Raw genomic sequence first — 13,031 nt, 5'->3', positions numbered from 1 at the left:
TTGCTGGTGCGGGTCTTTCAGAATGAAGAGTAACATGGTGGTATCTCCTGCATCTTCTACAGGGTGGGGCCTTGCAGTCCAGCCTCAGGTGTCTGTAACGAAGGCACTTGAAACATATTTTAGCTTTCTTCGCAATTTCCCATCGTTCATCTACGCTTGCTTCTCTGAATTTCTTGCATTCCAATAGGCCATGATTCTCATAACATAAAGTACATGCACTCCTAGCTGTGCGAATGGCTATTTCTCGACTTGTCGATGGTGATTCTTCCTTTCCGTCTTCTGGCTCTAGCATAACGTGAACTGTCCTTCTTGTGCTCACGTATTGCGGCTTTATGGTATCACTAATTTCAGGTGGAGCAAAAACTCCATAATTCTGTATTTCTTCGGTAAGGAATAAATCCATTATTTCTAAATCAGCTATTTCCGTGTCTCTGTACCTGCTATAGAAGGCGACATATCTATCGAACATGTTCACTGACATTTTTTCCTTTATGCAATTGGAAGTTTCCGGTGAGTGCAGATACTGTGGTTTCTTCAAAGTTTTGATGACAGAAATAGATGCCTTTACCTGACTGGCGAATCTGCAAATATCTCTTGGGTCATTTCGCACTGGTTTTATTCGTTTCATTTTTTCTAACTCTGCTAATGCTAAAGATCCAGGTCTACCAAATCTATCTTCAAGGTGCCGTATAACAATCATTGGATCATCAACGCTATTCATCAAGCTTTCCACTGCCTCCTTGGCAGTTCCTCGTAGAGCCTTGCGAAGACGCGCTCGGTTCATTGCGTGGGAAAAGTTCTCAGCAGATTCAAAATAAGCCTTCTTGAAATTTATCCACTCTGAGCTTGCACCACTGAATGAAGGCAACTCTATGCTATCTTTATCTTTTGCGTTTAACTTCTTGATTTCCTGTACAAGTAATTGTACTGTCGATATTTCGTCTTGCCTTGATACCTGGTGGTAGCTTTTATCTTGGATTTCTTCCGAATTCTGTATAACCCATTCTTCAACATGTTCATAAATTTCTTCTTCGGTTTCCTCTTGTTCCTGCAGTGCCAACAGTTTTGCTCGAGCCAGCTTTTCAGCGGCTTTGGCAGCTTCATACTCTCTCTGCGCTATCTCTTTTTCAATTTCTGACCTCTTTTTCCTCGGCAACGGGTGCGCGTTATCCGCACGCGTAGTCTTATAAGGGTTCAAAGAAGTCCTTCGTAGGTCCAGCGCTTGTTGACGTGATTCTTTAGAGCTTTACTCTTCGGTCGCTGTCATTACTTGGCAGATTAGGTTGAATTCCCAATGACTCCAGTTTAAAATGTTCTGTGACAATTTCTTCTACTTCATCTTCCCTTGTTCGGCAATGGTTAATGAAGTTAACTACAGCATTGGCACTTGTATCAAATCCATGCAGAACCCATCCCAGTCTAGTAAGTGATGCTACAGGTTTGGTGGCCTTTCCTTTCAATAGTTTCCTTGTGATAATCAATCCCCAATTATCCTGTCCTATAAGAATCTTTGGCTTTTCACCCGCGTAAATGAGTTCCTTTCTGATTTTTACTAAATGGGGACAGTTGCTTATTACTTCCGCGTCAACTTCTTGTTCTGACAACTTCAAATCGTCTATTGTCCTGGCTTCCATTGTCATTATTTCTCTACTGTTGACGCCCTTTATTTTCAGCTTGACCCTTGAGGAGTTATTTTTCTTCAATTCTTTACCACCAACCGTTTCTATTGTCAATGGTTCTCTCTTTCCTTCAACTCCAATTTTCTCGGCAATCGAGGAATCTACCAGTGTAATGGTAGATCCTTCATCCAACAATGCTAACACTTGGACCTGTCCTTTAGGGCCATATAGGTTCACTGGGATCATCTTCAAATATACCTTTCCATTAGACATTGCTGCATTGATGGACGCAATTTTCTCTTCTGGTTCTTCATAGAAATATTCATCTTCATCATTATATCTATCATCCTCGAAGTCAACATTATTGCACGACTCTCTCTTCTGCTGGATTGCTGGTGCGGGTCTTTCAGAATGAAGAGTAACATGGTGGTATCTCCTGCATCTTCTACAGGGTGGGGCCTTGCAGTCCAGCCTCAGGTGTCTGTAACGAAGGCACTTGAAACATATTTTAGCTTTCTTCGCAATTTCCCATCGTTCATCTACGCTTGCTTCTCTGAATTTCTTGCATTCCAATAGGCCATGATTCTCATAACATAAAGTACATGCACTCCTAGCTGTGCGAATGGCTATTTCTCGACTTGTCGATGGTGATTCTTCCTTTCCGTCTTCTGGCTCTAGCATAACGTGAACTGTCCTTCTTGTGCTCACGTATTGCGGCTTTATGGTATCACTAATTTCAGGTGGAGCAAAAACTCCATAATTCTGTATTTCTTCGGTAAGGAATAAATCCATTATTTCTAAATCAGCTATTTCCGTGTCTCTGTACCTGCTATAGAAGGCGACATATCTATCGAACATGTTCACTGACATTTTTTCCTTTATGCAATTGGAAGTTTCCGGTGAGTGCAGATACTGTGGTTTCTTCAAAGTTTTGATGACAGATATAGATGCCTTTACCTGACTGGCGAATCTGCAAATATCTCTTGGGTCATTTCGCACTGGTTTTATTCGTTTCATTTTTTCTAACTCTGCTAATGCTAAAGATCCAGGTCTACCAAATCTATCTTCAAGGTGCCGTATAACAATCATTGGATCATCAACGCTATTCATCAAGCTTTCCACTGCCTCCTTGGCAGTTCCTCGTAGAGCCTTGCGAAGACGCGCTCGGTTCATTGCGTGGGAAAAGTTCTCAGCAGATTCAAAATAAGCCTTCTTGAAATTTATCCACTCTGAGCTTGCACCACTGAATGAAGGCAACTCTATGCTATCTTTATCTTTTGCGTTTAACTTCTTGATTTCCTGTACAAGTAATTGTACTGTCGATATTTCGTCTTGCCTTGATACCTGGTGGTAGCTTTTATCTTGGATTTCTTCCGAATTCTGTATAACCCATTCTTCAACATGTTCATAAATTTCTTCTTCGGTTTCCTCTTGTTCCTGCAGTGCCAACAGTTTTGCTCGAGCCAGCTTTTCAGCGGCTTTGGCAGCTTCATACTCTCTCTGCGCTATCTCTTTTTCAATTTCTGACCTCTTTTTCCTCGGCAACGGGTGCGCGTTATCCGCACGCGTAGTCTTATAAGGGTTCAAAGAAGTCCTTCGTAGGTCCAGCGCTTGTTGACGTGATTCTTTAATTTTGTCTTTCATCCTGAATAATCCAGAAGGCTCAACATTAGGTGAAACGTCGTTAGTACCAGAAGTGAATACCGGAATGCCCCCCTCTGTGGGGGCAGGGTCTGTATTCCCACTGATTATGTCCCCAACCTGTCGCGCCGGGGATTCCACTGTTCTGACGTTTACACAGGGCGGAGGCGTCCTTAGCGTAGATTGACTGGTAGTTGATGTGTCAGTAGTCTCGATTGGCATACTGACACTCCCACCATCATCCCTTGCCGTGGTTTCCGCCATAATCTTTGAGCGTAAAGATTCTGATCTTGTAGTCGGCATCCTCACCTGTAGGTAATACCTATTACAGTAACCCGATCCGGCTCGTCGAAGGACCAATTGTAACGTACTGAACGCTTAGCACTGGCGGGTAAGTAGGTATATCTAACAAGGTACGTGCGACTACTTAAACTTAAAGACTGATTCAAATTAAGGTCCACTTTATTGTCCACTTTTAGAATAATCACAATTAATATTTTCAATTTACTAAATACACTTAACACTTATAATATTCACTATTCACTTAAGAGCGTTCACTGTTCTGATTCGCACTCTTTCCACTGTAATACAAAACTTGCCGCGTCGTCGAATTCGTCCGCTTATATACGATTTCGGGGCTATGTCCGTCCCTTACTATCTTATACGCCCGTCCCTTTCACAGATTATTCGAGAAATCTCGAGTGGGTCATAAATTACGCAGACAATAGATGTTTACGCTTTTTCGAAGCTAGCCTATTGTTTGGCGTAAACACAATGGCCCTTTTTTTTTGCACGTATTTTGACTTGACGACGACGGATCTTTCTCGAAGTAATTAATACGGAATCATCGCGAACAGTAGCCTATGTCCTTTCCCGGGATGTAAGCCAACTCTGTACGAAATTTCATTAAAATCGGTTGAACCGTGAAAAGCTAGCAGTCAGACAGACTTTCGCATTTATAATATTAAGTATGGATTTTGTTTTCAGATTTTGCGAAAGTTTCCTACTAGCCATCGTTCTGCCATTGAAGAACACATCGAATTATCCCGAAAGTTCCAACTTGGCGGCCATGTTGGATCTGTTCTTTCAACGGATACGAGCTCAAGATCAGTTTCAAAAGGCTAAGTTGAGGGATGAACCTATAGAAATAAGGTAAATATTTATTTAGCCTACTGAAATGAAATGAAATGAAATGAAAATGAAAATGAAATGAAATGAAATGAAATGAAATGAAAATCTTTTTGAAATGAAATCTTTTTTATTCGTATAAACTTTTACAAGTGCTTACGAATAGTCGGATGCATCTACCACTGGTTCGGAATGCCTTTTCTGCCGAGAAGAACCAGCAAGAAACTCGGCGGTTGCTCTTTTCAAATATTTGATATTTGATACTGGGAAAGGTGTATGGTATGGTGCTAAAATATGGTGATAAAAATGATAGTATGGAATTTGATTGCACAGCTAATTTGAGAGCAGAGGCTGAATTAGCAAAAAACCGGCCAACTGCGAGTCAAGCTCGCGCAATGAGGGTTCCGTACTACAGTCGTATTTTCTCGACATTTTGCAGGATAATTCAAAAACTATGATACATAAAAATAAATTAAAATCTGTTTTAGAATGAACCTTTCATATGACACCCCACTTGATATAGTTATCTTACTTAGAAAATTAAAAATATTAATTATTAGTTCATGACCACAATTTAATTTTTTTTGTATGATGTAACCACAAATTCACGGTTTTCAGATTTTTCCCCTAATGTCTGCTATAAGATCTACCTACATGCCAAATTTCATGATTCTAGGTCGACGGGAAGTACCCTGTAGGTTTTTTGACAGACAGACAACAAAGTGATCCTATAAGGGTTCCGTTTTTCTTTTTGAGGTATGGAACGCTAAAAATGTTTTTTTTTAAATTTACTAGTTAATTTATTTTGAAAAGCACTTACATGCGTCGACCGGGAGTGCCTTTCTGGCCTCGTGTTATAGACGTCGAGGACGCGTCCTCGCCAAGGCTCGGCCGTCTAACTCACACTCTACCAGAAAACGCTTACTTCCCGGTCTCGTGCAGTAATGTACTATATTCATAGTTATTACTGTATTGTTCGTAGGCAACTCATATCAGAGACATCGACAGCTAAAACATTGACCCTGGGTAATCAGCTGCGAAATAAACAAGGTAGGAAATAAAACTTAATGTTTATAACGCGTAAAATATAACTCCTCACGCGCCATTTCAAATTTTTGTGTCAAATTTCATGTTACAAGTACGATTTTAGTCCTTCCTTTAAAGACAAACCGCACCTTTGACATGACAGTTGACCTATAGAACTAAAATGGCGTATGAGGAGTCATTTTGTACGGAACTGCACATAAGTTTTCATAAAGATTTATTTGAAATTAGTGTCATGAAAACTAGTTTATTTTAAAATTTTGATTTGGTCCATTTTTCAGAAACGTCTACAGTCAGTTTGGATGTTCAAATGTCGCTGGATGATTTGATGAAATCATTGCTATTATACTTAGAGGTGAGACAGAGAAAATGATATTTTATAATATCATGTAACCATAGTTGAATCAGTACCGTTATTATAAATGGGAAAGTGTGTTTGTTTGTTGGTTTGTTTCAATCACGTCGCGACGGTGCAACGGATTGACGTGATTTTTGCATGGGTATAGATAAGTCACGCAAATTGCTAATGCGCGTGGCCGCCATTTTAGTCGTCAGCACTAGACTGAAGTTTCGAGCTGATGGTATATTTTTACTTAAATATACGTCAAATGACGTCAAAATGACGTCATTTCGATGTTAACGAGACATGATTTCAGCGCAATAGCAATTTGCGGGACTTATAAAGACCTGGAGAGTGACATAGGCTACTTTAAATCCCGGAAAATCAAAGAGTTCCCACGGGATTTTTAAAAACCTAATTCCACGCGGACGAAGTCGCGGGCATAAGTTAGTCTAGATATATAAAAGAAAAAGGCGACTGACTGACTGACTGACTGACGGACTGATCTATCAACGCACAGCTCAAACGACTGGACCGTTCGGGCTGAAATTTGGCACGCAGATAGCTATTATGACGTAGACATCCGCTAAGAAAGGATTTTCAAAAATAGGGGTTTGTCTTATAATAAACATAAATTTATGTTTTTTTATAACAGAAAACCCCATCAGCAGCCACATCCGTCATCGTGCAACTAATAAAGACGTACAGAACCAAACGTCCCGGGTTCGATTTCGACTCCACAATGAGCGGGAATGTACTACAATGTCTGACTATACCATGTTCTATCACGCCATGGATATTGGAGATGGCCAGAGAAATTGACATATGGGATTCTTCCAAGTTAGTTTTTTATCACTAAAAATTACCATGTGAAAAGCTGTGATAGCCTAGTGGTCAGGACGTCCGCCTTCTAATCGGAGGTCGGGGGTTCGATCCCGGGCACGCACCTCTAATTTTTCGAAATTATGTGCGTTTTAATTAGTTAAATATCACCTGCTTTAACGGTGAAGGAAAACATCGTGAGGAAACTCAAAGGTGTGTGAAGTCTACCAATCCGCCCATGGCCTGCGTGGTAGACTATGGCCAAAACCCTTCTCACTCTGAGAGGAGACCCGCGCTCTGTAGTAAGCCGGTGATGGGTTGGTCATGATGATGATGATGATGAATTACCATGTACAGTACGCAGCCAAAAGTGAAGAACATCGGTCTTTAGAAGGAGACAGCAGATTTGTAGAGTGTGACGTTGTAAATTTTGAACTACTAATTGGCGTCTCGCTTTTAATTAAAATCTATTTTGTTCAAAGTATGTTGGTGCCACCTAGCATCAAGGTGCAGAACTACGCGTGGGTCGATGTTCAGAGTTCATTCGAGCCACAATAGATGGCGTTTGCTTCGTTGTCAATTGTCGTAAAAATAAAACAAAATAATTAAATAAAACCATAATATCATTTGTTTATTGTTAAGTCATTAACAAAACGGTTCTTATAATATATCCTTAGGTTCCGCAAATATTCAAAAATGAATTGGCTTCATGATCAAACTAAATGAGAGCGGCTACACTCGGGTTGCGTCAGGCAACACCGATTGGTGAGATTTTAGAATTTTCCTGGAGTCAACATGTGAAGACGAATTTTTTTCGTTCCAGGAAAATCTCACTTCTCTTCGCCCATGGCTTCGCCTGGGAAAATACAATAGTTATAAATTTTAGTCATCCTAACGTATTTCGATGTTTCATCAGTTATGTTCCAGTTATTTTATCTTCCCAAATAAATGAGGATAATGGGTTGTGGGTGGACTTCTGAAAACCATTGGTGGCCAGGAGTTCAATAGGGTTTACGTTTACGTTTACGTTTACGTTTACGATTTACGTTTTCCGTTTTACGTTTTAGTTTTCCGTTTTAGTATTTATTTCTTTTGCACATTCACGTTGGCAACTTAATTTCTATGGATAAGACTTGGTGAAAATCTTTGTAATGAAACATTTCGGTTGTGAAGAATCAAATAAATTGAGTTTTGGATCTTGGCCGATGCCGTCCAGCTACCTTGCAGTCTTCGCACCTACAAGTAAGCAAATGTTTGTATCCTGCAACAGTTTAGTGAACCTTCTTAGTGTATGTGTACAGTAAGAACCCTGTCTTTACTACTGAGCTTTTATTTTGAAACAATTTTATGAATTTTACTGTGTCATTGTCTATTCCATGCCAATGGCATCTTAAATTTAAAACATAGATCTTATGTACTATCTACCTAAGTCATTCTAATGTATCTAAATTAAGTCTTGGCATTAAGCTAGAATAACTAAGCATTATTAGCCATCATTCTGTATTAAGCGACCCCGGTAAAAGTTACATTAAAAACAATTTTGCCTAACATCTAGCAAATTTCATTTATAACACCTCATATGCATTACAAGGGAGTCGACGGCTAGCTTCTATTCTTTACTAGGTAGATAGATCAAGTAAAGTAAATTAAAATTATTTTTTTTTTCCTCTAATCTTTGTAAGGTGGTAGATTATTCCGTATCCGGGTATATTTCTATTCCGCCCAATTTACCACCCTTACAAATGGCGCCCGAACGTTTTTTTATATAGTTATTTCAGTATATTTTGAGAAATTTTGTGAATTTTATGAAATGTACTCCGCTGATTGTACAATTTTCTAAGTAGTGACACATTGCAAAGAGCACTAAGCTGTTTTTTATGGTTAACTAACTAAATAATAACTAATAGTTAGAAATTTTGTTTGATAGTTTAAGTAATTTTCTGAGTATAGTCCAACATTGGTTTTTTCTTACTTAATCAACACTTTATAAATGGTGCTTATGCCGTTTAATTATGTTATCGACTTACCTTGGAGGTGTATAAGTGAATGTTTGCCTTCAGTTTAGTAATAAACATTGCTTAACTGAGTTGTTGTTGGGTATTGCTTTCAATAGTAAGTGCATCTTATGTTTGAAAATTCCGGTAACTTAGTATAATTAAAGTTTTGAAACGCTATGTCCTGTTAACTAGTTACACACATACATTTATAAATACTAAGAGTTACAACTTGTGAAACTAAATATATAAACTATATTCAGAGATTACATTAAGTTCAAGTAGGAAGTTATGAACAATTTTTTTTCAGTGACTTGATACTTCATTATTTTGTTGAAATTTTGTTTAGAGCTGTGTTAAGGTTATGATAAAAGCTACTTCACACACAAAACATGTTAAGTTTAATTGAATGCTGGTAGTTTAAAGTGACATTTAGAAACAGATTTTGTTGTATTTTAGGTTATGTGTTAAAAGTGTAAAGTAACAGTCATCAAACCATTGCACAATCTCTTTGTTTTTTTTTGAAAGATAATATGCTAGTGAGAGTTCATTGCAACTTTGTTGCCTGTTTACTTTTGTAATTGTAAAGGTTGTAACACACTGTGTACTCATAAAGGTGATACTGCACCTTACAATCATTTATTCAATTTTGGGCAGTTTTATTTTGTTATATTTTGTTTACTATAGTAATAATATGTGCTTGTATTATTAACAATATTTTGGAATAGGAACATAATTGATAAAATAGGTTAGGATAGACTTAAGAATATTGTTTTTGTTGTGTATTTTGCTTGTGTATATTTAATAGTTTAAATAACTTCTTTTGTGTTTGTGTTTAACCAATTTGTATAAGGCTAAACATAGACAGTTACACAAGCTCGATATTTTGTTAAATGTGTTTTGACTTAAAACAATGGAACAGACTTTTGCCCAGTTTCATTCACTTTTGAAGGACGAATTGTGTTATGAGGTATCCATTCGTTCCGAAACCCCAGCACCTACAGTGCTAGGTTTAAAGAAACAGTTAAAACAATTAATTCAGGAAATTCCTTCTGAATCAATTTTAGAGACGGATTTCACTTCTGAAAGTGAGTTAGGGGTTATTACTAAAAAACTTCAAGACTTAGAAGATTTATTAAAAAAGTGTTCTGACACTAAAGATAGACATGCCCTCTGTAGGTCTAAAGCTTTAGCTTCACATTTGTACTTTAGAATTTTGAGAATACAGTGTTCCGAACTCAGCTTAATAAGTAGGAAGAGTGAATTACATACAAAGTTGCAGAGTTTGATTTCCAGATTAGATGCTGACAATGAGTCGTCTCACGACGAATCACTGGATTCCGAGAGTACCGCCGTTGACTGCACTGGTGATAAAAATGTTGCCAAGTGGAAGTTAAATTTCAACGGACAGGGTGATCCGCGCAGTTTCATCGAACGCGTTGAGGAATATAAAAGATCTTATGGCGTTTCAGATGGAAAATTATTTGTTTCTGCATTTCATCTTTTTACAGGCCGAGCATTGTTATGGTACAGAGGCAACAAATGTCAAGTTTCGTCTTGGTCAGAATTGAGAACTTTATTTTTAGAGGAATTTGATGCAGTAGATTATGACTACAGGTTGCTAGGTGAAATTCGAGCAAGAACACAAGGCTCTGAAGAACCTGTGTCTATCTATTTCGCTGTAATGTTTGGCATGTTTTCAAGGTTGTCAACACCACTTTCCGAAGAACAAAAGTTACAAATTTTATTACATAATATTCGCCCTTTTTACTCAGAACAATTAGCTCTTGTTGACATTAAGTCTGTCGCAATGTTGAAGGAAAAGTGTCGCAAACTAGAGGCTGCGAGGCAGCGTTCCGCCTTATTTTCTGAGCCTACTAACAGTAAGGCAACTTTAAGTTCAGAGTTTGCTTACAAACAAGTGACAAAACAGATAAACACACTTTCAGTCACACCTGCACCTAAGGTTGATACAAGTAAAGGCACTGATTTTACGAAAACAAATAAACAACTATGTTACAAGTGCGGCAAGGGTAACCATTCCTTTAAATTTTGCAGGACAGTTCCGAAATTTATTAGATGTTTTTCGTGTGGACGTCAGAACTTTACAGTAAAGACATGTCCAAGTTGTAGTAAAAAGGCGACTAGTAAACCCGCTCCGGACAAAAATTCAAAAAACTAATTAGTAAGAACTGTGCAGAGACACAAGTAAAGAACTTGGTCATTAACAACAAAACATCCCTTTTACCTGACACAGTTCTGTATTCAGTGGATAAACGAGACTTTAGGCCACATTTAAAGGTTTTTGTTGACGGTTTTGAGATTACAGGTTTACTAGATTCCGGTGCTTGCGCGTCAATTTTGGGTAACCAGGCGCACAAGGTTTTTTTGAGATTCGGTTATAAATTGCATAGCAGTATTGATACCACATTTTCAGTGGCAAATGGAGACAAACTTGATTGCATGGGTTATATGTTTATTCCGATTACTTATAATTCCGTAACTCACATAATAAAATTTTTTGTAGTACCCTCTATAATAGCGGATGTTATTTTTGGTTGTGACTTTTGGAAAACATTTCAGTTAGCCCCTGGAATTTTTGATAATTTAGAATTAATTAAGGCACCTTCTCAATTTTACAATATTTGCGCGATTGATAATAAACAAATTCATACCATCACTTCTTTTGAAAACTTATCATCTCAACAGAAAGAATTAGCCCAGTCTGTAGTAAATAAATTTTTAGATATTTCCTCAGAGAAAATTGGATTGGGTAGAACAAAATTAATTGAACATGTTATTGACACCGGTGATGCCTTGCCAATAAAAATAAAACAATATCCACTTTCTCCCGAAAAGAAGGAAGCTTTAAGTAAAGAGTTAGATAGGATGCTGGAAATGGACGTAGTTACTCCGAGTGAAAGCCCTTGGAATAACCCAGCAATTTTAGTGAAAAAGGCAAATGGAGACTGGAGATTTTGCCTAGATTGCAGGAAATTAAATTCAGTGACAAAGGGGGATTCATACTCAATACCGTACATTCCACAAATTCTAGATAGCTTGAAAGAGGCAAGGTTTTTATCATCGATTGATTTAAGTTCAAGTTTCTGGCAAATTCCGTTAGCTAACGACTCTCAGGAAAAAACCAGTTTTACAGTTCCTGGTAGAGGGTTATTCAAATTTAAAGTCATGCCGTTTGGCCTATGCGGTGCACCAGCACGACAGCAGAGGTTAATGGACCAGTTATTTAATCAAAATTTTTGTAGTGATATTGAAAATGGAATAGTATTTTGTTATATAGATGATATTGTTATTTGTTCTGCTGATTTTGAAACCCATTTAATTTTATTAAACAGAGTTCTGGATAAACTAAAAATGGCTCAACTATCCATAAATTTTGATAAATGTAATTTTTTTCGAAACTCTTTGAAATATTTAGGGTATATAGTGGATGAATTTGGTTTACGCACAGATCCTGGAAAAGTTGCCGCAGTTTTGAACTTTCCGACCCCAAAAACTGCACAGGAGGTAAAGATTTTCCTAGGCACTTGTTCTTGGTACAGGCGCTTTATTAGGAATTTTTCAACCATCGCTGCACCACTCAATAGACTAACGAGTAAAGGAAAGAACGCACCTAAATTTGAGTGGAGCGAACAGGCAGAGGTAGCATTTAATACATTGAAGAATGCGTTGGTAACCGCACCTGTTCTTGCGGTACCGAATTTTGAAAAACCATTCAAAATACATTGTGATGCTTCTGCATATGGTGTTGGCGGTATGCTAACGCAAGAAACCGATGGTTGCGATCATCCCATTGCGTATGTCAGTAGGAGCCTAAATAAAAACGAAAGGAATTACAGCGCGACGGAACGCGAGGCTCTAGCTGTGATTTTTGCAGTGGAGAAATTTCAGGCTTATTTTGGTTCCAAGCCAGTCACAATTATCACGGACCATGCATCCCTAAAGTGGTTCTTAAATTTAGAAAATCCCTCAGGACGACTCGCCAGATGGGGTTGTAGATTATCACAGTATAATTTTGTTATCGAACATAGGAAGGGTTGTGATAATGTAGTTCCGGATACCTTGTCGAGACTCATACACGTAGATGTAGTGGGTGATCGTGATGATAACTCTAGTCAACAAGTTTTGGTAGATGACTGGTATGACAAAACATTTAATGGCTGTAAAATCAATCCAGCAAATTTTCCGAATTTTTGTATTTTGAACGATAAACTATATCGTTACAGTAAATGTAAATACCAGCTTCTCAGTGAGTTCGACTGGAAAGAGGTAGTCCACAAGAACGACATCCTTAGAATTATGCAACAAAACCATGCAGATGCAACTGCAGGTCATTTTGGTGTGTTCAAAACTCATCGCAGATTATCCCTCAGATATTTTTGGCGTGGTATGTATAAGGACGTGGTTGAGTACGTTAAGAAT

The 13,031-nt window shown here is 38.1% G+C and overlaps 1 protein-coding gene across 3 annotated transcripts in view; it reads left to right on the top strand.

Moving 5' to 3' along the window:
- LOC117994280 (uncharacterized) overlaps positions 1-13,031 on the top strand; it is a 63,464-nt gene that overhangs the window by 24,156 nt on the left and 26,277 nt on the right. For all 3 annotated transcript variants that reach the window (XM_069507651.1, XM_069507652.1, XM_069507650.1), the window contains exons 14-17: positions 4,248-4,412; positions 5,371-5,438; positions 5,714-5,787; positions 6,428-6,612. In XM_069507651.1, coding sequence (XP_069363752.1) covers positions 4,248-4,412; positions 5,371-5,438; positions 5,714-5,787; positions 6,428-6,612 — 492 coding nt within the window. The remainder of the gene's footprint in view (positions 1-4,247; positions 4,413-5,370; positions 5,439-5,713; positions 5,788-6,427; positions 6,613-13,031) is intronic.

The sequence above is a fragment of the Maniola hyperantus genome, chromosome 26 (genome assembly GCF_902806685.2).
Source record: "Maniola hyperantus chromosome 26, iAphHyp1.2, whole genome shotgun sequence".
NCBI lineage: Eukaryota > Metazoa > Arthropoda > Insecta > Lepidoptera > Nymphalidae > Maniola > Maniola hyperantus.
The sequence above is the reverse complement of the archived record's forward strand: the minus strand, read 5'-3'. Positions and strand labels throughout refer to the sequence as shown.